Genomic DNA, 20,374 nt, shown 5'->3' with positions numbered 1-20,374 from the left:
GACTGAAGCGTCGGAACGGACCAAATATGCAGCGACGAGCAGAGACTCCAGCGGTAGACGCATCGGTGGAGACTGTGAAGCATCTGAGAGCTCAAGGCTCGTTGCTCTATAAACGCACGACACCTCAACATCTCACGCTCGTGTCAGTGAAAGGAGACGTCAAGGAGATCCCGTATGAACGCGTCAGTGAAGCCTTTGGGAGTGACAACCACCCTCACATCCTGCATGCATTGGAAGAAGGCGAACCAGTACTACGTCGTCGTGTCCTTGAAGCATTGGCATCCGTACTAAAACTACCACAGGAGCTCGTCGTGTCCATGAAGCATGGGGTTCTGGAGCTTATTGAAGGCGGGATCACTGTCGGTCTTGACGAAGAAGAGGACTCAACACCCGCTGAGTTAACTGAAAGTGACATTGAACTACAGCAACTCTCTGCACGAGTCCTCAGTGTAATGGCCGAGTCCCCATGCGGACAGGCGGAGCTACTCAAGGGCGAAACCACCGCTCGCATCAAGCATGTCTTCGCCGTTATGTCCAACAAGCGCACATGTGAATATCTCTACGACGCGCTCTTGCGTTTAACTGGGTCTTTCGCTGGTGCTCGTCAGCTAACCAGCACTGGATACCTTCCAATAGTACTCGACCATCTTAAAGGTTACCGCTTGAATGACGCACTTCGCATTCGTGCGCTGAAGCTGCTGAAAAATCTGCTGAATGATGGCGTTGCCGGCACGACATTCCGCGCGCTGGAGTTGGGAGTCGTGGCTCAATGCGTCAAGAGATTGCACTCTCCGAACTTCGAAGTGCGAGCAGCAGCTTGTGATGCTATGGCGGCGCTGGGATTCGCGGATAAAGCGCGCAAGGCGGTAGTGGAGCATGAAGGGGTCGTACCGCGATTGTGTGTGCTACTGACGGACTCGCAGTGGCAAGTGGCGTCTGCCAGCGCCGGGGCACTCATGAGCCTGGCAGCACATGACGAGGTCAAGCGACAGATCGTGGCTAATGAGGGACTGGCGCCTGTGAACCATTTGCTGCAGACCAACAAAGTGCCGCTGCAATTGCACACGACAAAGCTTGTGGCTGTAGTGACAGCGCTGCCAGAGGCGAGGCGACTACTGGACGTACCAGCCACGACGCTGCGACTCAAGACACTCACACAGGACGAGAACGCGCTGCTGGCCAAGAGCGCCAAGGTGGCGTTGGCGGCTGTGCAGTGGCGGGCGTAGCGTAGCGGAGACTTAATGATGAAGTCAAGTTGACCTGCTGACGTCAGAGGTTCAACAATAGGATGGGTACTTTCGTGTTTTCTACACAATAAATGAGGGATGACCTACCAAAGTAACGGTTGACATCTTGATCTGCTTATTTTAATCCAGTGAAAATAGCTTATACTGCGTCGCAGAGGGGGGATCGATTTTCTCCCGCCTCTTTCCACTCACCAAAACTCAGCTCAAGGCTCAGCACCTCCCAGCTTCAGTTCCTCCAGTCCATTAGTCTATCATGGTGCGTTGGTGCCTGTATTAGCCCCGTGTATAAGATAGTTGCAGGCGCTGACTTGCCCCCTCTGCTTCCTCTTCCTCCCTTTTCCGCTGGCTATTGCAGTCGTCCGGTGTCGGTGTCGATGACGAAGTCATTACGCAGTTCAACGACTTCAAGCTTAAGCGCGCCCCGCACGACTTCCGTTACTTCATCTACAAGATTGAGGATGACTCGCAGATCGTGATCGAGTCCACGGGCCCCAGCTCTGAGTCGTACCAGGACATGGCCGACAAGCTCGCGCAGATCACGAACGACTGCCGATACGCTCTTGTGGACCTGGACCTGACCACGAAGGATGGCCGCCCTACCAGCAAGATTGTCTTCCTGTCCTGGTACGGACGACAGATTTGTGTACCTGTTATTTTACGCTTTTTAGTCTAATTTTATTGCTGTTATTGCTGCTTAGGTCTCCCGACACGGCTCGCATCAAGTCGAAAATGCTGTACGCGTCGTCCAAGGAAGCCATCAAGCGCGTCCTCATGGGTGTGGGCATCCACCTCACGGCCACTGATGCTTCGGAGCTGTCGCTCGAGTCCATTGAGGACGGCGTGGCCAAGTTCCTGTAGAGTTGGAGCCAGTCAGTTCGGATGCGTTTTGGTAGATTGAATTCGCCCTGCGCCCCGTCGCGCGAAGTGATGATCAAGTAATCCCAGCATTTGCATTTCTAACTTTCATCCGTCTTCATCTGCATTGCCACAGCAGACAACACGTAGCCATTGCAGCCAAGATACACAGCTCCGAGCTCCCCCTCACAATGGTACAACGATGCACACAGCTGGCAGATTGTATCGGTAGCTGAGACTATCGCTACAACATGGTGTACCGCGTGGCTTTGCGTCCACCACTCAAATCGTACATACGATTCACACAAAGCAAACACAAAACCGACACATTCAGCTTCAACCAGCACTAAAAATGGTGTTAGGCCTTGGATCATCTACACTCCACTTGGCTGCGGCGCTGCCTTCGTTCGCCGTCGCTGCGACAATGGACTCGTACGAGACAGCGTCCGTCTCACCCGCCTTACAGATAGCGGGCGTGTGTCTCTTCATGACCGCCAGCGTGTTGCTCGCGTCCGTTTATTTCTTACCACGCTGGTTGCTGCGCCTTGTTGAGTGGAACTCACACCCTTCCGTACTCTGGAGCGTACGCACGTCGTTGCGTGTGTGCTCACTCACGATAGACGACGCGCCATCGCCCTCCACGCCCGCGATCCTCGATATCCTGCGCGAACACGGCGTCAAGGCAACGTTCTTCATCATCTCGGGCCACATTCCGGGCAACGAGGAAGTACTTCGCCGTATCGTACGCGAGGGCCACACATTGGCCAACCATCTCACAGAGGACCGTGCCAGCATCTTAGACGAGCTGCACGTGTTTGAGCAGAAGCTGCAGGAGTGTGACCGCGCCATCAGCGAGTACCAACCGCCGACGACTGAGGAGCCACCGGCGGAGCCGCTTGAGACGCAACAGCTTCTACTCGAGGAGAAGGAGGACGATACTATTCCTCCAGCTATGAGCGTGAATGAACCAGTTAAAGTGGAAACTAGTGGACCTAGAGGCAAATGGATGCGCCCAGCGTCAGGCTGGTACACGACGCCCATGAGAGAGATCACAGCACGTCATGGTTACCGCATCTGTCTGGGCAGTGTATACCCACACGACGCGCAGATCCGATCCGAGATGATGAACTCAATGTACTTGCGCGCACGCACAAGCTGTGGATCCGTCATTATTGTGCACGACCGCTCGTGGACGATCGGTGTCTTGAAGACAGCATTGCCCGTACTCACACGCAAGTTCACGTTCGTGAGTCTCGATGAGCTGGTGGCGTACAACAAACCTAACCCAGAAACAAGTGACGATATCAAACCACAGTAGCATACGACGCTGTATATTACGGTCGGCTTAGATAAACGCGTCCGGCAAAGCCTCTCGCAGTGTTTCGTGTTCCAGCGACGATTCGCTCGATTCAAGAGCTACACCGGCATTTGTAAACGCAAATTGCATGTGTTGGGCAAGTATGAAGTTCCGGAAGAGCTGCATGGAACAGCAAGCATACGAAATATTAGGAATAGTAAATAATAGTACATGAAAGGGCAGAGTTACCTCGGTGTGGAAGCACTGGCGGAAGAAATCGCGGCATCCGAGCTCGATGTGGGCGTCCAGAAATGAATCAACTTCAAACAGGAGGAATTCATCGATATCGGCTGAAGGTGATTGAGTTTCCACTGTGAAATTCTGGTGGAGCGAGCAGAAGTAGTACACGACGTCGCCGAATAGAGCCTCTAGGAACCACAACAGCGCGAGTCGCGCTCTATCGTCCAGAGAGAGTTCGATCGATTCGAATTGGGTTGGTGCACTTGGGTCGTCAGACTGACTGGACTTCTTGGACTGATCAAGCATTTCTTCAATAAAGCTGGGAGTTTTACTTGAGCCGAAGAGATGCGAATCTGCGTGAGTGATTCGAAAGCTGTGAAGCGCTGTGCTTAGCATGTTTTCTAGCGATCGAAGAATCGATTCTGTTCACATACACCACGAAATATTAGCAAAACACGTCATGATTTACAGCAAGGCAAAACTTACGTGGGAGTTCAGGAATTTCCACTTTTTCGGGAACGTAAATATCATCCGAGTCGATGTCAATGACGATTGCTGCTGTCTGCAGAAGCTCTGGCGGATATTCATTTGGTTCTGCAGTAGATGGAGCTTGGAGATGGAGAGAGACCTTGTGGGTGGTATACAAGCTGTTCCCTGTATAATAAAAACAATTAACAGCGAAATCGTTTTCAAGTTGTAACAGCATTTTACTTACGGATCCGGAACCGCTGATCCGTGGCAGAATCCTTCTTCTGGTAAGAGAGCACGCCTTCACATCCAAGAAAAAATGGAGACGTGTTGACTTCGGAGAAAAGACCATTGTCACGCAACTCGGAGGATGTTGCTACCGGACAAAATGGTAAGTAGAAATGCTACATGTGCACAAATATCCAGATCCACTTAGAGATATGAGCCAGCATATTCCACAACATTTTTTCAATGCTTACCGTCCATTCAAATGGTTTGAGTAGTTCTCTAGCAGCTTCTGCGACCGATACGAGAGCTGTAGAGCGTTCTGACACAAGAATAATGGATTTGCCAACAAGAATAGAAGCTAGAATACTGATAAAAGTCTAACCAAAACTACACGTTAACAACGCCATTTGAATCAGCCTTTCAAAAGATGAATGTACCTGCGAAGAGATTTCCTTGAAGACAGAACTCAAGGGTATGTCGACCTGGCGTAGATTTGACTGCAAGCTAAAACCACCGAATCTTGCACTCAAAAGTTGCGGAGTGTTGCTTGATGACTCAAAACTTGAAGTCACTACCCGGGACACGGTATCAACTGTTAAGTCTTTCTATAGTAGTTGGAGAAAAACAGCCTTGTCAGAACGATAAGTTTTCCACACGTACTGGCAATTTGAATCGTACCAGGCCAATCGATGCTAACTGGAATAGCAGTCTGCGACTGCTCTTCTGCATTGGCTCAGTAGTCAAAACAGTAAAGAATTGCGGGTAAGATTGAGCAGCGGTACAAGGCCCTTTTGAGATGGCATTTGTCGGACTGGTGGTGCCATCATCAACAGTTGAAGTGTGTGGCTTCTCAGGTACTGACTTCTGTCTCCACAACGTAAGACAGACTCCGAACAAATACCGAGTAGTGACCACTTCGCTGCAATCACGAATATCATCCTTCGGCAGAACAAAGAAATGGAATGAAGGCTTCGGGACTTTGACAAATATGTATAAGAGGGGAAAAGGTAAGCATGAACCATCGATAGCAAACAAACACGACAAACTTGCGTACCAGTTGGCGAAAGAGGACGCCCAGACGGAGACAGAGCATTCCCATTTGGTGTTATCACGGTATTCTTCCGCCAGAAATGCTGTCGAACATAGCAAACATGAGCAATCCCTCATATTTTACCAACTACACACTCATTACCAGGTGCGTCGGATGTGTCTCTGCAGCTGCTTCATACTGATCCCCGGTACAAAACAGCTCGAAAACAATTTCACTGGACCCCATCGAGACAACAGAAACACTATGGATTCCGTTTTGTGCTAGCTGTGGTACCGTCAGCACACGGTCGAAACTGTGACGATTACTTTCTGCTCCCTGTCCCCACAGATTCTGCGTCGATGGCTGCTTGATAGGAACGAGCACGGCGTTGGCTTTGAGTTGCACCTCACTCTTCCTCGACGATACCCTGAGTATCGTTTCACTCTGTCTTTCTTGTCGTACTGTAGCACTTTTCTTCGCAGTCGCTTGCACATGTTCACTAAGCCGCCGTAGCTGTTGATCAGTCTCCAGATCCTCCGTTTCCACAACCAGCATCACATACAAACTAGAGGCTCGGAACTTCGGGTAAACCTCAGTCTGTAGCCATTCCCAGACACAGTCCTGTGCAGTACGAAATAAATTCGCATAACGAGGTGGAGAAAATGGCTCACTTTGCAGCTTCATGATCTGTTGCAGCGTGGCTCGTCGTACAGTTTCTGGGACTCTAGTGGCTGCACTTCCAGCCCCTTCTCCTGTATCCGTCTCCCCTACTAAGTACCGGTTGAATACATGACGCACGTGACGCTGCACTTCTTCAAAGAGAGCTACAGAAAATAGTGTCGTCTGGATCAACGGTAGAAATCTCGTCTGTACGTGCACCCAGAAGTATATGTTTCCTTCGTCTCCCGGGAAATTCTTGGTTAAGAATTTCATAAGGAATTGAGTGCGTCTTGAGTCCACCAGCACCTCAGCAAGTGGAAGTTCTCGTCTCGATCTCAGCTCGTCACACAGTTCTGTGTACTCCCTGCTGCGAAGGAACTGTGGAAAAGCGTCACGAGTCATGTGGTCCCGCACGAGCGTCTCCAACCCGTTGAAAAGATCTAATGGACAGTAACCTGCAGCCACTGCATTGAGTACACGACTTCGAAGAGGTTCAGCCGACGGAGGAAGCAGCAATTGGTTGGTTGACTCCACTTGCTGCAAGTATGAGGCCACGATTTCCTTGGCCTGGTACGTTTAGAAGTAATACAGGGGAACACCTGAAGTATTAAACTTTTCGAGTAGTATAGTATTCATAAAGTGCTATTTGGCTACTTACGGCACGAGGGAGAAGATCGCGCCGCCCCACGAGCCGCTTGTACTGGCGGACGCGGTGCAGGAAGGCGAAGCGCAGCTCCAGCGCCTGCGCCTCTCGCTCCGTAAAGCATCGCAGGAAGAAATCGCGGCGGAAGGCGTCCTTAGCCACGGCGTCGAGCGTCAGATCCATGTCAAATCTACGATTACAGTAGTACTTGACCTACGACAATTAATGGACAATGAAAGTACTATCATACTCAAAGTTAAAGTTGACGATAGTTGAAGTTGTTTTTATTAGTTGAAGGTACTAGTTGACAGTGCAATATCTTTATTATCGGTGCTTACATTCAAGAAGTACGGTCAATACAGTTCACAAACGTTGACGGTTGGCGGCAGTTGCATGGATGTTTCCGTTGTTTGGGGCTCAACACGCTGCTCGGTCTGCTGTAGTGGAGGTGCTGGGCGTTCCGAGATCTGCGGCACTCGGGGCGGGACCGTCAATGGAGCGGGCCCAAAGACGAGAAGATGCGGATGCTCGCTGCCTTGGCGTCCATAGCAGGTGTCACACAACGCGAAACGTACACAGGTTCGACAGGACCAAAAGTCTGCACGAGTGATGAGGAGGCTGCACTCGCGACAGAAAACGTTGAGCTGGGCCACTTGTTCGTTGAAATAGTGGTGCACCATCATCATAGTTGAGTGCTTGGCTCGACGCAGCGAGTCGAACTGGTAGCCGGCCAGAGAGCACAGTTGATGGAACATGAATCGACTGCTGAAGAAGCGAGGAACCTGCTCGTACCACGACGGCACTAGCGTCTCAGGATGGCAGCCCTTTGTTCGTCTCTCTCCAGCGAATCCAGCGCCTTCGACTTCGCTGTTCTCGTCGTCCACGACCTCCAAATCCACCACTAACAAGTCGTTCTTCAGTCGTTGTACCGCAAACTGACATTTGGAGAACACTTCGCGCACTTTCACGTCCACTTGCATCGACGGCGGCGCTGGTTGCGGAGAGTTAGTCGTCACTTCTTCCTTTATTCGCGTAATAACTCCACCAAAAGAAAGCTTGCCGCCTGCTCGAGCAACAGAGCTGTTCTTGCCACGTGTAGCGAGTTTCTTGTTCTCACTGGCTCGCTTTTGCTTCTCGTTCCTAGATATGATACGCCCAAGAATTCTCTCTAGCTCAGACGGGATAATGTCGCCGTCAAAGATAGGAGGGAGTTGGTGCGCTGGCCATACGAGCTCATCAGGATTCACAGACAGCACTGTTGTACCGCGTGTTGAGACCCCCACGCCATTCTCCTCCTTTACTGATACGAACGAGGATGATGGTGTTGCATCGACATTAGCAGTGGATCCACAGACGCTATCGCTGAAGTACCGATCGTAGAGTGTAGTCCAGTCTTTGACGATCCCATATTCCTTTGCTTTGGTAAGTAAATTATTATACCACCGACGCAAATGCTCAGCACTTGGGGTCTTCTGGAAGGACGGACGACACCAAAACACATAACTGATTCGTTTTTGCGGCGGACAAGACCAAATATGTACGCGAGAGAAACCATGGCGTCGCACGTAGTCAAAATAAGCCAGCAGAATCAGATGATACGCTGCCGTCCGTGCGCTGGTAGGCTTTAGATATCGAACACTGTCCAGATAGGCGATGTACACAGCTCGGCGATTGGCCTCCAACTCGCAATCGTCCCCAAACTCTTGAGCATATATCGTGAAGAGACAAACTTCCATCCCTTCGTGTTTCTGGAACAGATACAAACCACGTGATAGATAACTGATACGAGCAGGTATACGCTGTGAGTTCGTATCAAAGCCCGGCCGCATCTGCGCTAGAAGCTGCGCGTTCTCATCAAATGCTCGCACAACGCCCTCAGGAACAGTCAAATGTTCACCTGGGAAGGACAGTGCCCGTACATACAGCGTCTGAGCTGCCTCGTGCTCGCCAATATCGTTTAGTCCACGACGCAGAAAGTTCTGGATAAATATGCTTAGTTCACAACTCGGAATATTGAGACACGAAGTGTTCTGCACGTGTTCATCAGGATCAGCGTTCAGGATCTTACGCATTGGCGACTCGGGCGGTGGCGTCGCTCGCTTACGTCGACAGCGACACAAGGGACACACGTATGGGTTGGTTTCAATGGACAAGCCGTCAGGTCCCGTGTTCGGGACTTTCTGTGCCTCGTAGGTCCCAATTACAGGATTGTAGAGTCCACAGACCTGGTGAAGCCATCGATCGCATTCGCCACACTTGACCCAAGGCTCCACGCCACCCTCGCACTTCTTCTTAATGAGAGAGTCCAGCAACGCGTCTGTATCATCGTCAGGCGCTCGGTCTGTGGAGTTGCGGTCCCTCGCCAAGCGAGTTTTACACTTTTGACACCAAACGCGAGTGCCGTCCTCCGTTATAAAATAAATTGAACCCTTGCGGATCTCAGAGGAGCAGCCAGCTGAGCATTGCAAGTGAGGCGGAGTAATATCCAGGCATTGCTGATTGCACACAATGCACGTGTTGCCTCGACACACAAGACACACGTGTTGCACGCGTTGCCGCTTGGCCTGTCGATTCTGCTCCGCTTTGACCGACTCGTTGAAGCGATTCAGCAAGATCCCAGCATCAACGTGGATGTAATGCGACTCCGGGTTGAAAAGCATCGCGTTCTCAAACACCAATCGGACGTCAGCGACGAAATCCTCCAGTTCCAGATACTCCCCCGCAGCCAGATTGCGCTTGATGGTCCCAAGATCCATGGGGTGCTGCACGATCGTTGTGTATGTCGGCAGCTCCAGCGCCACTGGGTCCACTGGCGTGTTGAATACCCCGTGACGATTTCTTGGATCCGACATGAGCTTCAACAGAATATCCGTCACCTTCTCAAAGCTCGTGAAGCGACCTTCTCGACGAACTGACGCGATGTGCTGTGCGATCTCATCCGCAGTCATCTGTAGCATCGGGTTCACTTCTACGGGATCTACAGCTGCCGGTCTTCCCTGTTCTTGGCCAGGTGGGTGCCATCCAAGCGGCAGACTGCGATTGTCTCCAAGTGTGCGGCAATCGTACGGTAGAGGCTCCATAAGTTTTTGACTGATACTCTGACCGGTAGAGCTCTTGGCACGTACAACCTGACGCGGCGTCACAGTTGGCAAGCCCACTTCACCGTTGCGTCGTCGTTGCTTCCGTGGAGAAAACCCTGCAAGTTGAGCGTAGCCATTGCTCGACGGCATAGCGTCACTGTGTGTTGCAGCAAGCGGTCGTTTGCGTACTTCTCCTCGAGGAGACTTGGTTTGATTCGTCTTGGTGCTCTTCTTTGGACTCTTTGGCTTGGATTGTGCTCCTTTACCAGCTAATCTGTTGGCTAGAGCCACAGCTCTCTCTTCTGGCGTCGCGCGTGGGGACACTGGCTCCTGTTTGGTAGCAACCTCAGCGTTATTGCCGGCCAGTACGCAAAGACTTCGACGTTGCGGCCGTTTCCGGGCGAACTGCAATGGCCGCACTGTAATCGTGATGGGGCGCGGCAACAGATCCGGTCGAGGCATGGGGCCTGATCTACGACGATGCGCTGGCACAGGACAGCTGAAGACGATCTTGGTCCATTCGGACTGTACGATACGCTCACTGGCCAGTCCTGCCTCCACAGCTGAGCTGAGCTTGCACCAGAGCAAATATTTGACATACCGAGACAAGAATTCGTCCGACTCGCCTATATCAGTGGAAATCAACTCTGTAATCAGGCACAAGAAGGCACAATAATACAATAAGTTATCAGTCATCATCAAACACTGGTGCTTATAAGTACAACACTATACGTACCGATGATTAGCCGCAAAATATTGGCACTAGGAGACTCTCGGTCGCCGTAAAACAGCAAAAATGCTGCGTCTTCTTCTCCTAACCGGCGCTTTCTTACTCCAGCCACATGATGCTGCTCCCAGAAGACGTTCTTCTTGGTAGCAACCTGTCTTTGATGCTTTTTCTTCTTTTGCGGAACTATAACCACCGGCTGTTCCTCTTCTTTCTCCTCTTCCTTCTCTTCGTCGTCTATTTCCAGCTCGCTCAGCTCGTCCACCTTCCTCTTAACCCTCACAGGTTCCTCCTCCTCCTCGCTGCTGCTGTCAATCGTCACAATTTCCGGCTCAAACTCCGTTTTCACGTCGGAAACCGGCGGAATCTGCTCAAATTCTCGTTCATCTTCTTCGTCATCTTCGTCGTCGCTACTGATGCTTATATAGACCTGTCCGTTCGCCTCGATTTTCTCACGCCAGTTGACGGCCAGTGGCTGCTGGATGGCACGTTGGCGTTCAGCTTCACGCTCACGGCTCAGGCGCGGACACGCCAGGAGGCGGCTCGCGGCCTCATGCACCTCCATCGAGTCTTCCCTCATACAAAAAAGCAGGTGCATTTCATTGGCCGGGCAAACGACGCATGCGATTGGTTGAAAATCTTGTCGAAGGATCTTCCTCAACTTTAGAAATGGCTACACTTGTGATACACTTTTGATGTGCATCAATGCATTCACTGTTGCTACCTCCTGCCAGTTGAAGCTCCTCGCATTTGTTCTCCATCGTCACGGGGTTTGATGGGCTTTTGACGTGCGAGCGTTGGCAGTCGCTTCCCGTCTGGCCGCGAGGTCTCAGTTGCCTCGTCGCCGCTCGTCCCAACCAGTGACGACACCTTTTTGATGGGGAAAAGCAGCCGATGCCTTTCTTGCTTTACTTCACTTTGCAACTTGCGCTGCGTGGAGATGCACATCACTGCCGCCGCTCCGAGGACCACAATGCTCAAGCACGAGCCATCACCAGAGCCGACCTTCCACCTACCGGACCTTTTGAACGACCACGCAGGAGCGGATGCAGCGACGATCGTCGGCTGGCCGTTGGCCCCACCTCCGAATCTTCTCGGCTCGACGTCGTCTGCGCAAGCGACAGTATCAAGTCCTTCACCAGCAACCGTGGTAAACTGCGTTACGTCAACACCAGAGGCGGTAGCTCTACCTGGCTTCCAGCCCAAGCGCCTCAACTGGACACGTCGACTGGTGATCACCAAGCAGCCTGCATCGGAGTTCTACAAGGACGAAGGTGGCAAGGCTAATGCGCTTGAAGTGGAAGTGACACTGGTGGAGTTTAACGAGCTAGGAGAGCCTGCTCGAACCCCTGACAATGACTTCACTGACATACCATTACGCATCTTGCTCTTCTTCGAGTCTGGAAGGCGCGTAGATGACACAGATCAAGAAATCTTCCGCTTCGTGGGCAACGACTACGACTCGGTGGTCATTCGAAAGGCAACACGCAAGGCTTCGGTGCAGTTCCGTCTCGAGAAAGTGAGTCGTCGAAAGGACGGACAAAGATTCAAGCTGCGCATCGAGGTGGACCAAGAGCAATGCACCGCCAACGTTGCAGATCTCACGCCAGTCTTCACGAATGCGATTTGCGTTTTGTCCAAGCGGAAACACCCGAGTTCGTACAACTCCGACTCATCTACGCGAGCGAAGGAGCCCCCTCCCAAGTTGCTGAAACGAGGTACTATTGCATATCAAACTGCGGTCATGTATCAACATGACTAATTTGACATGCTGCAGATTTGACGATGCTAGAGGTGAGACTGAGCCGGAAGATTGATGGACTCGCGACCCAGCTTCACCACTTAAGCCAGCTCGTGCAGAAGCAGGTTGGTTTGGCTAAACTGGTATGGACTTCCTCTTGTTGTAAAGAATTAACTGTTGTCTTGTCTGTTACAGAATGAACTTCTCGCCAAGCAGCAGCACATGCCTCTTGTTCCTCCTCCGATAATGCACTGCCCACCTAGTGATAGTTCGATACTCGAATTGCTGCTTCGGTCTAATACTGTCGAGGATGGTCCATGGCCCAAGCCAGGGATCGAGCCGCAGATACTCCCTAGCACTGTCATGCCCTACTTTGAAGTCGCGGACGAGTCGTTCCATAGCTCGGAAGCAGAACTCACACCAGCGTTCATCCCCCCTCCGGCCTCGACTACAGTTACAACTCCATCGGACACGCGAACCAGCGAGACAACGACACCTTCACTACCATTCGGAGACATCTGAGCGATAAGTACTGCCTCATTTTCGCTTCCGATCGACTACTCGGCTAGCTTGAAAATACAATTGAGGCCCCCGCTTTGACGGCCTCTTTTTCATTTGTAAAATTAATCTTTGGGCTGTTGTTGTTGCGTCGGGTCTTTGCCAGTCTCCAGGAAGTGGCGGAAGTCGCCCACCACTTGGGCCAAATTGCCTGCTGTCTGGATCTGGCGATGCAGATCCACATTCTTGGGGCTCTTCTCCATGAGATACAAAAGCTTTTCCTTTCGTCGAAGCTGCAGTCATAAGAAGTAATAAACCGCATTAGTCTTCTCTTCGCACGTCTCAGTTCCACCAAAGAAACACGTATAGCAGCGGTTCCACCAAAGAAACACATATAGAAGCGTCATACTATTTCCTTGTACAGCTCGTCGCAGACTGAGTTGAACTGCTCAAGCTTCTTGACCACTTGGTCCTCAACATTCGTCTGGTCCTCGCCTTCACTGCAGTAGTAACAACAGCCGTCAGCATACCCAATTAACCTCCACTGAATGCCATCTCCAAGCCAACGCACGGGGATTGTTCCTCTGACTGCACAAGCGTCAGACACTCGGACACGAGCTCCTTTGAGGCCACATAACACCGTCAGTCGACCGTAACTTGCCCACAAACTTGTATAACCTAGTACGCACATCAAACTTGGCGCACACGTCCTCCACACGCAGTGCAAAGGGCTTGTTTGGGTCCTTCGCCGCCTCGCTCGTTAGCATCACGTTCGCCATGGTCGCTTCCTGTGCTCGAATAGAGAGATGGCCACATTTTGTTATTATTGGGTAAAACCATCAAACATTTTCATCCAATCAGAACAAGTCTCCATAGTCGCCCCCTTTACAAAGCGCATAGGCGGACTGTAACGCACCAGCACCTTAGTTCGTGACCATGGCCGGCCAACGCAAGCTCCTGAGTGAGATCGACCGCACGCTCAAGAAGGTGAGCGAGGGCGTGGACGTGTTCAACGAGATCTGGGACAAGGTGTATGCTGCCACTGCGCAGAACCAGAAGGAGAAGCATGAGGCGGACCTGAAGAAGGAGATCAAGAAGCTGCAGCGCTTCCGAGACCAGATTAAGACGTGGATTAACAACTCGGACATCAAGGACAAGCGGCCGTTAGTGGATGCACGTAAACTTATTGAGCAGAAGATGGAGGAGTTCAAAGTGTGCGAGAAAGAGACAAAAACCAAGGCTTATAGTAAGGAAGGCCTGGCACAGGTCGAACGCTTGGACCCAGAGCAGCAGGCACGGCAGCAGTCGCACGCGTGGATCCAGGACTGCCTTAACCAGTTCAACGTGCAGATCGAGGCGCTCGAGAGCGACGTGGAGCGTCTTCATTCGGCCAAAGGCCGAAATCGCAACAAAGCCGAGATTGAGGAGAAGGAGAAGCTGCTGTCTAGACACAAATGGCACATTCTCAAGCTCGAGCAGATCAACCGCCTACTGGACAATGCGGCACTTGAGCCAGAACAGGTGGACGAGCTCAAGGAGGACGTAGAGTATTATCTCGAGGCCAATCAGGAGCCAGACTTCATGGAGACGTACGGAGACGACGACATTTATGAGCTGCTGGATCTCGACACGCTTGGAGCTGCTGCACAGGTTGCGTTACCCACAGAGCAGGACGTGGGTATTGACGATACCACTTCGTCGACTGCGGTTACGTCTACTGCTACAACCACCTCTGGGCGTGGCAAGACGCCGCGGAAGAGCGTCACGTCGTCTGTGATCACTGGAATTGGTCGTGCTGGTGCTGTGAAGCCTATTGATCTCAAGACGTCGACTCCTAGTCGTTCAAGTAGCACTAGCAAGAGCGATACGTCGCCACCCAATGGCACCAAGACGGACGAACTCAAGATCGGTAAAGGCCGCACTACTCCGCAGCGTGCCAAGAGCGGGTCTTCGTCATCAGATAAGGGATCAAGCAAAACTCCAACCCCCGTACCTTCCTCTCCTGCAGTCAGCACACCAGCCCGCAAGGTGTCGCCACCTACACCGCAGCGTACGCCGTCTCCTAGTGTCAGTAAGGGACAACCCGTAGGCACCAGCTCGTCGTCTTCATCGACGTCGCCTGCAGCCAAACCGCCGGTTCCAGTCCCGTCACCGGTGCCATCTAACGCGTCACTGCCACCGCCAGTGCCTGCTCCGTCGCCCACCGCAAGTGCCTCAGCTCCTGCCCCTGTATCTACGTCCGCACCTTCAGGATCTGCAGCGCCTACACCCACAGCAACGGCATCGAAACCTCGACCTCTGGAGGAATCGCCACAGCTCACTGAAGAGCAGAAGCAGGTGCTGCGGCTCATTGACGAAAGCTTTCACTTCATCCCCGAGAGCCGCGACTCGGAGAAGGCCAACCGCTACGTTCCTCGCAATCTGTACCCGACGCCGGCGTCGTTCCCAGCCACGCCGTCCACTCTGTTCTCTAGCGCCCCGATCTTTGAGAAACTGGACGTGGACACGCTCTTCTTCATCTTCTACTACCAGCAAGGCTCCTACCAGCAGTATCTGGCAGCACGGGAGCTGAAGCGACGGACATGGGGCTACCACAAGAAGTACAAGACGTGGTTCAAGCGTCACGAGGAGCCGCAGGTCACAGGGGAGGACTACGAGCAAGGCACCTTCGTCTACTTCGACTACGAGACCGGCTGGTGCCAACGGATCAAGACGGAGTTCACCTTTGAGTACAGCTACCTCGAAGACGAGCTACAGTAAAAGCTCTGTGAGTACAGTACAGTAACTCGTGCCTTCCTACCCTCCTTGTCATCTCCAGGCTCGTCTATCCACACACTTTAGCTTTTCATACAAAGCCGTGCCTTCATCATGTCCTCGACTGACTACGCCATCTCGCTGGCCAGTGTGCAGGCCGCCGCGGAGCGGATCGATGGCTTTGCGCACCGCACGCCTGTGCTCACGTGTCACGCGCTAGAGACTATTGCGTCAGAGAACGGAGCTCCCAAGCGCTTGTTTTTTAAGGTAAATATATCCAATATGTTGACTGATAGGCCGAATTTTGAGCTCCTTACTGTGTGCGTAGTGTGAGAACCTCCAAAAGGTGGGGGCGTTCAAGTATCGCGGTGCATTGAACGCCGTCAAGAAGTTTCTGCAGGAGAAAGGAGAGAATGGCAAGACAGACACGACGTTCGTCACGCACTCGAGTGGTAACCACGCGCAAGCTTTGAGTCTTGCGGCCAGGGATGCCAACTGTAAGGCGGTGATTGTTATGGTGAGAGCGCATGTATGGAGTACGTGTAAATGGTTGCTAACTTGTTCACACATTGCAGCCCAACAACGCGCCGAGTGTCAAGCAGAACGCCGTTCGTGGCTACGAAGCTGAAGTGATTCTGTGTGAACCGACCAATGAGGCCCGCGAGAAGGCTGCGAACAACGTGGTGGAGGCGACCGGTGCTCGCTTTGTGCATCCTTCGAATGATCCGGACGTCATGAGCGGCCAGGGTACAGTCGCCCTGGAGCTGCTGGAGCAGGCTAAACAGGAATATGGCGTGGAGCTGGACGCTATCCTGGTGCCAATTGGAGGCGCGGGTCTCTGCTCGGGTGTTGCCATGGCTGCGAAGGTAGGCTTGTGTTTGCTGTGCAGCTTGGAATGAATATCTTACAATTGTATTACAGTCTCTTCAACCGGGTATCAAGGTCTTTGCCGTGGAGCCCAAGGGTGCAGCCGATGCCTACAATTCCTTCCAGAAGCGTGAGCTGATGGGCCATACCGGTCCTGTGAATACCGTGGCCGATGGTCTTCGGACGACACTGGGTAAGATGTTATACGTGGCCAAATTCTTCATCAACTAACGTTGTTTTAATGGTACTAGGTAACAACAATTGGCCTGTTGTGCGTGACTTTGTGGACGAGATCTTACTTGTGTCCGACGACGAGATCGTGTCAGCCATGAAGCTGATCTGGGAACGCATGAAGCTGGTAAGAATCGTCACTGCTCTCTTTAGTTGGGGATCCCAATTAAAAGACGACTTGTGCGCTGCAGGTTGTGGAGCCCAGTGGAGCAGTAGCGACGGCTGCCGTCCTCGCTCACAAGTTGCCGGCGGGGATCACCAACGTCGGCGTCGTGTTTTCCGGTGGTAACGTGGACTTGGAGAAACTACCATGGATTCCGGCGTAAATCACAGGTCTCCACGATACAATTGGCCATGCTGAAGTTTCTTTAATTGATGTTATGAGAGAGTGCAACGCTGCAACTTCATGGATCTTCTCGAGTATCTGCAGGGTGTTGACAAGCTTCGAGAAGGGCCACGTGTTTCATTTCAGAAGTTGCATCTCTAGAGCGGACTCCACAACAAAAAAAAGAAAGAATTCTCTCACAGAATGGTAGCAATCAAGGTGCTATCGCTTTCTTCTAGCTGGCCGAGCAACAAGCAGTGCATGGTAAAAACAATACTAGATCGTCTCGACTTTTAGTAGTTTAGTGGCCTTCTATTTGATTTTTATGCTTTCCTTATAGAAACATTAACTGAAGTAAGACGCGACTTGACTCCGTTCGTCTGTTGTAGCACACTTCTGGGTTGGTCTTAAACCGCTTCAAGTAAGTCTGAAGGCTGTATACTGGTGCTGTCCTCTGGATGTGTATCTCTCCATTGAAATTTGTTTTCATTAGCAGTTTGACGACTTCCAGGTGGGCCTGCGCTGGGGTACCCATTGCACAGCGAAGAATTGTTGACCTCTCTTGAGCTAACCACGAGATCGTCTTCGACTTAGCTGGAAATACACTTCTTTTCACGTAACAAAGCACCAGAAATAGTAGATACCAGAGATTCAGTAACATGTGAAGTTGAATCTACTGAACCCTTGATGCAGCAGGCTTCACCAAGATACTACCAATAATGGACAATAACATGGTCTGGTGCTATAGGAAACAAAAACTAGTAAAAAGTGAAAACGGTTTCAATAACCCACACTCCTTGAAGACCGACAGTCCGACATTTTTCTTTATATGCAGCACAAGCACCAACGCCGAGCGGTAATCTAGCGACTGGAAGCATTGTTTTCCCGTTTCATCGTGAATAGAATGATACCTCGAACTATTTTCCTGATAAGTGTTTTTAAACCAATCTCTGACGCGAAAGGCCTATCTAATCAGTTGATTTCAGTATCATATTAATAGTACTAAGGTCAAATCAGTGTTTCTTTAATAATTACTAAACATGTAAACATTCATACTACCATGTTTGTTTTTGAAATTTAGAACTAATACTGATATTTAGGGAAAACTAGTACTCTTGAAATCAGCAATGACAAGTGACATTAGTTAACATTAGTCCTTGTTCGGGGTGCTCTCACGATAAATTAACGTGCATACCAAAATTCTCAACCAATAAGAATGATAAATACCGTTACCAGTTCAGACTACCCGTCCAAAAACAGCATTGACGCGTACTGCTGCTTGATTGCCTTGCAATATGGCGCTTGTCAAAACACATTCTGTGAAATCACAACTAAATCTGGCTACGCTGGCATATATTTTCTGATAGTGGGGTATGGAAATTGGAGAGTGTTTGATGAGACCAAAACATGGCCTTACATAACAGTTCATCGAGATAGTTTTATTTTTGTTAACGCGCGACTTTTTATGTGGATTTTAGAAGGAACCCAGTTGGTGTAAAATCAGCCAATCATCGATGTAAAGACACTTTTTTTCTGACCAATAATGTAAACGCGGTTGCTCATCACATAGGTTTATCTCATCTGCCCGACGACGTCCAAAGTCAACAACTCACCAAGGTCCACGTAGGCGGCACCTCGACCGCCACCAAAGCACCTTGTCAACCATGGGCAAGTCCGACTCGTCCCAGGGCATCCTGGTGCAGATGTTCATCATCTCACCCGCCATTTCATGGATTCTCAAGCCTGGCCGCTTTTCCAAACGCCGTGGTTTCATCTATGCTGTCGCCTTCCTCGTGGCCATCGCTGCTGTCACCATCGTACGTCTTACCAGGTACCAAGTAATTGCGCATAATTATCTAACTTAACTGCCAAATATTGCTCTTGCAGGGCATGGATCTATACGCACAAGAGGAGAACTTCTACCACCTCATGGACGTCGACCGTGATGCCTCCTATGCCGACATCAAGCGCGCCTTCCGCCAGCGCTCTGTAGAGCTCCACCCGGACAAGAATCCGTCACCAACAGCCTCGGAGGAGTTTAACCGTCTTCGATTGGCCTTTGACGTAAGTTTTTAGTGTAGTTTTGTAGCTGGTTGATGGTACTGACGTCAGTGGTCTGCTGCAGGTTCTTGGAGACGCCAACAAGCGTCCATTATACGATCTGTTCGGCGAAAGCGCCGTGGATAAGGACCTTTGGTCTTTACAGATCGAGACTCTCGTGGGATCGCTGACATTCTACGCGATCTGGGCCGTACTCACGTTCATTTTGACGCTGAGCGAGCAGGCTCGGGAAGCGCGAGCGTGGTCGTTAGCTGCTGGTGTGTTGTGCTTCGTATTAGAGCTCAACTTTATCTACGGCGGTGGACGTCTGCCTCCGTATTTCTTCCCCACGATGACAGTGCATGACTTTATCGCGATCATGCACTCGGCGTTCCCGCCGTTCCTGAACGGATGTCGTGCCATTGGCGAATACTTCCACCACGATTTGGCCCGCGAGAATTTTGCACTGAGCGTTGAGTTGTTGAAGAGCAACCAGGTGCGTAAATTTCACTACGTTCGCTTGATAATTAAGTGTCTAATCATTTCGTTGAATTGATGCAGGCGATTCTTCTGAACATGCGTCAACTGCAAGGCGAGGTGGCGTCGTCCTCCCGTCGCCGTCCGGAGGTCGTGAAGAGTGACACGATCCCCGCTGCCGCCAGGAAGCGCTTGAAAATGGAGAAACACTCTGCAGTTCCGCAGACTGCTGACTCTGTGACGGACGACAAGGCTGCTGCTGAAGAACTGCGCAAGGTCGCAACGCCGGAGCCAGAAGTGCAAAAGGGTGGCAATGGCCTCGGTATTCCTCGATGGGTGTGGGGTGTTGGTATCTTCGTTGCGCTTAACTACTTCTTCGATTAGAGAAACCCACACTAGAAGACAGTTAACACCGCGAACAAAACATGAAAGTCGTCGATATGGAACGAGATGATCTTCCTCGGTTAATGGTCCCGGAGCGTCGGGTGGGTGTTTTCCAGCGTGTTGCAGTAACCAGATTCAGCCCTGCGTTCTCTTGTGGCAGGGTATGATGACCTCCATATTGTCCTTCTGCTCCTGTTCAAAAGCTTTCCGACCAGTGCTTCAGCTCTACTGCGCACTATGCAGTCTCCCCAACCTAGTTGGTGCCATCTTCCTGAGTCACCAGCGATTAATTTGCTGCCAGCACGAAAGTGGAGGCACAGTTCCATGCATCTCAACTTATTCGTCGCCACCTTCATCTTTTCGCTGGACTCCCTCGCCCGTCAACCACATCGAAGGCTCGATACATTTGCTACACTTAGTACAGTTCCGTCACGAAAGATCAGTTCTCGACTATGATCATGTACCGCTGGAAATGGCAATCGCCTTCAAGCGTCCACGAAACGCCGTTACACGTCGGGCTCTGCAAAGGCTTTCAATCCCCTTTGGCAATTCGCCAGCGTCACCACCGTGCTTCGCGGAGGC

General features: G+C 51.3%; 10 protein-coding genes across 12 annotated transcripts; 7 read left to right on the top strand and 3 right to left on the bottom strand.

Annotated features, from left to right (window-relative positions):
- Positions 1 to 26: 26 nt before the first annotated feature.
- PPTG_12928 (hypothetical protein) lies at positions 27 to 1,226 on the top strand (the record flags this gene model as incomplete). Its single annotated transcript, XM_008909673.1, has 1 exon — positions 27 to 1,226. The coding sequence occupies one exon, from the start codon at positions 27 to 29 to the stop codon at positions 1,224 to 1,226; it is 1,200 nt and encodes a 399-aa protein (XP_008907921.1).
- Positions 1,227 to 1,360: 134 nt separating this feature from the next.
- On the top strand, positions 1,361 to 2,263 carry PPTG_12927 (hypothetical protein). The gene is made up of 3 exons (XM_008909672.1): positions 1,361 to 1,503; positions 1,603 to 1,871; positions 1,946 to 2,263. The coding sequence occupies exons 1-3, from the start codon at positions 1,501 to 1,503 to the stop codon at positions 2,103 to 2,105; spliced, it is 432 nt and encodes a 143-aa protein (XP_008907920.1). The 5' UTR covers positions 1,361 to 1,500; the 3' UTR covers positions 2,106 to 2,263.
- PPTG_12926 (hypothetical protein) lies at positions 2,190 to 4,383 on the top strand. Its single transcript, XM_008909671.1, has one exon. It carries the CDS (start codon positions 2,455 to 2,457, stop codon positions 3,418 to 3,420), a length of 966 nt encoding a protein of 321 aa, XP_008907919.1. The 5' UTR covers positions 2,190 to 2,454; the 3' UTR covers positions 3,421 to 4,383.
- PPTG_12925 lies at positions 3,411 to 6,889 on the bottom strand. 2 transcript variants are annotated; one of them, XM_008909669.1, is made up of 10 exons: positions 6,684 to 6,889; positions 5,528 to 6,592; positions 5,390 to 5,468; positions 5,014 to 5,312; positions 4,773 to 4,940; positions 4,587 to 4,712; positions 4,355 to 4,511; positions 4,126 to 4,293; positions 3,649 to 4,061; positions 3,411 to 3,579 (listed from the first exon to the last, which is right to left on the bottom strand). In XM_008909669.1, exons 1-10 carry the CDS (start codon positions 6,849 to 6,851, stop codon positions 3,448 to 3,450), a joined length of 2,775 nt encoding a protein of 924 aa, XP_008907917.1. In that variant the 5' UTR covers positions 6,852 to 6,889; the 3' UTR covers positions 3,411 to 3,447. The 2 variants fall into 2 exon arrangements, with proteins under 2 accessions (XP_008907917.1, XP_008907918.1); XM_008909670.1 differs by having other exon boundaries at positions 5,528 to 6,889.
- Positions 6,890 to 6,929: 40 nt separating this feature from the next.
- Positions 6,930 to 11,107, bottom strand: PPTG_12924 (hypothetical protein). Its single transcript, XM_008909668.1, has 2 exons — positions 10,485 to 11,107; positions 6,930 to 10,395 (listed from the first exon to the last, which is right to left on the bottom strand). The coding sequence occupies exons 1-2, from the start codon at positions 11,071 to 11,073 to the stop codon at positions 7,022 to 7,024; spliced, it is 3,963 nt and encodes a 1,320-aa protein (XP_008907916.1). The 5' UTR covers positions 11,074 to 11,107; the 3' UTR covers positions 6,930 to 7,021.
- A 64-nt stretch (positions 11,108 to 11,171) lies between these two features.
- PPTG_12923 lies at positions 11,172 to 12,843 on the top strand. 2 transcript variants are annotated; one of them, XM_008909666.1, is made up of 3 exons: positions 11,172 to 12,193; positions 12,253 to 12,341; positions 12,412 to 12,843. In XM_008909666.1, exons 1-3 carry the CDS (start codon positions 11,353 to 11,355, stop codon positions 12,736 to 12,738), a joined length of 1,257 nt encoding a protein of 418 aa, XP_008907914.1. In that variant the 5' UTR covers positions 11,172 to 11,352; the 3' UTR covers positions 12,739 to 12,843. The 2 variants fall into 2 exon arrangements, with proteins under 2 accessions (XP_008907914.1, XP_008907915.1); XM_008909667.1 differs by having other exon boundaries at positions 11,172 to 12,341.
- PPTG_12922 (hypothetical protein) lies at positions 12,248 to 13,534 on the bottom strand. The gene is made up of 4 exons (XM_008909665.1): positions 13,404 to 13,534; positions 13,286 to 13,335; positions 13,124 to 13,214; positions 12,248 to 13,007 (listed from the first exon to the last, which is right to left on the bottom strand). Exons 1-4 carry the CDS (start codon positions 13,491 to 13,493, stop codon positions 12,840 to 12,842), a joined length of 399 nt encoding a protein of 132 aa, XP_008907913.1. The 5' UTR covers positions 13,494 to 13,534; the 3' UTR covers positions 12,248 to 12,839.
- A 116-nt stretch (positions 13,535 to 13,650) lies between these two features.
- Positions 13,651 to 15,474, top strand: PPTG_12921 (hypothetical protein; the record flags this gene model as incomplete). The annotated part of the gene is made up of 1 exon (XM_008909664.1): positions 13,651 to 15,474. One exon carries the CDS (start codon positions 13,651 to 13,653, stop codon positions 15,472 to 15,474), a length of 1,824 nt encoding a protein of 607 aa, XP_008907912.1.
- Positions 15,475 to 15,582: 108 nt separating this feature from the next.
- PPTG_12920 (hypothetical protein) lies at positions 15,583 to 16,892 on the top strand (the record flags this gene model as incomplete). Its single annotated transcript, XM_008909663.1, has 6 exons — positions 15,583 to 15,735; positions 15,797 to 15,985; positions 16,044 to 16,334; positions 16,390 to 16,528; positions 16,587 to 16,693; positions 16,758 to 16,892. The coding sequence occupies 6 exons, from the start codon at positions 15,583 to 15,585 to the stop codon at positions 16,890 to 16,892; spliced, it is 1,014 nt and encodes a 337-aa protein (XP_008907911.1).
- Positions 16,893 to 18,467: 1,575 nt separating this feature from the next.
- PPTG_12919 (hypothetical protein) lies at positions 18,468 to 20,224 on the top strand. The gene is made up of 4 exons (XM_008909662.1): positions 18,468 to 18,708; positions 18,779 to 18,955; positions 19,017 to 19,427; positions 19,493 to 20,224. The coding sequence occupies exons 1-4, from the start codon at positions 18,556 to 18,558 to the stop codon at positions 19,790 to 19,792; spliced, it is 1,041 nt and encodes a 346-aa protein (XP_008907910.1). The 5' UTR covers positions 18,468 to 18,555; the 3' UTR covers positions 19,793 to 20,224.
- The last annotated feature ends 150 nt before the right edge of the window (positions 20,225 to 20,374 follow it).

Source organism: Phytophthora parasitica, assembly GCF_000247585.1.
Source record: "Phytophthora parasitica INRA-310 unplaced genomic scaffold supercont2.34, whole genome shotgun sequence".
In the NCBI taxonomy this organism is placed as follows: Eukaryota; Oomycota; class Peronosporomycetes; order Peronosporales; family Peronosporaceae; genus Phytophthora; species Phytophthora nicotianae.
The sequence above is the reverse complement of the archived record's forward strand: the minus strand, read 5'-3'. Positions and strand labels throughout refer to the sequence as shown.

Excerpts from the sequence above, each read along its gene's own strand:
- PPTG_12923 (XM_008909666.1), top strand. The coding sequence starts at position 11,353 with ATGGGGAAAAGCAGCCGATGCCTTTCTTGCTTTACTTCACTTTGCAAC. Across the intron at positions 12,194-12,252 it reads TCCCAAGTTGCTGAAACGAG|ATTTGACGATGCTAGAGGTG; the intron begins GTACTATTGCAT and ends GACATGCTGCAG. Across the intron at positions 12,342-12,411 it reads GCCAGCTCGTGCAGAAGCAG|AATGAACTTCTCGCCAAGCA; the intron begins GTTGGTTTGGCT and ends TGTCTGTTACAG.
- PPTG_12924 (XM_008909668.1), bottom strand. The coding sequence starts at position 11,073 with ATGCACCTGCTTTTTTGTATGAGGGAAGACTCGATGGAGGTGCATGAG. Across the intron at positions 10,396-10,484 it reads TATTTTGCGGCTAATCATCG|AGTTGATTTCCACTGATATA; the intron begins GTACGTATAGTG and ends GCCTGATTACAG.
- PPTG_12927 (XM_008909672.1), top strand. Across the intron at positions 1,872-1,945 it reads AAGATTGTCTTCCTGTCCTG|GTCTCCCGACACGGCTCGCA; the intron begins GTACGGACGACA and ends ATTGCTGCTTAG.
- PPTG_12926 (XM_008909671.1), top strand. The coding sequence starts at position 2,455 with ATGGTGTTAGGCCTTGGATCATCTACACTCCACTTGGCTGCGGCGCTG.
- PPTG_12922 (XM_008909665.1), bottom strand. The coding sequence starts at position 13,493 with ATGGCGAACGTGATGCTAACGAGCGAGGCGGCGAAGGACCCAAACAAG. Across the intron at positions 13,336-13,403 it reads ACGTGTGCGCCAAGTTTGAT|GAGCTCGTGTCCGAGTGTCT; the intron begins GTGCGTACTAGG and ends GTGGCCTCAAAG. Across the intron at positions 13,008-13,123 it reads ACGAGCTGTACAAGGAAATA|CTTCGACGAAAGGAAAAGCT; the intron begins GTATGACGCTTC and ends TTATGACTGCAG.
- PPTG_12925 (XM_008909669.1), bottom strand. The coding sequence starts at position 6,851 with ATGGATCTGACGCTCGACGCCGTGGCTAAGGACGCCTTCCGCCGCGAT. Across the intron at positions 5,313-5,389 it reads GCGTCCTCTTTCGCCAACTG|TCCCGAAGCCTTCATTCCAT; the intron begins GTACGCAAGTTT and ends TATTTGTCAAAG. Across the intron at positions 3,580-3,648 it reads GCCAGTGCTTCCACACCGAG|CTCTTCCGGAACTTCATACT; the intron begins GTAACTCTGCCC and ends TGTTCCATGCAG.
- PPTG_12919 (XM_008909662.1), top strand. The coding sequence starts at position 18,556 with ATGGGCAAGTCCGACTCGTCCCAGGGCATCCTGGTGCAGATGTTCATC. Across the intron at positions 18,709-18,778 it reads CCATCGCTGCTGTCACCATC|GGCATGGATCTATACGCACA; the intron begins GTACGTCTTACC and ends TTGCTCTTGCAG. Across the intron at positions 19,428-19,492 it reads AGTTGTTGAAGAGCAACCAG|GCGATTCTTCTGAACATGCG; the intron begins GTGCGTAAATTT and ends GAATTGATGCAG.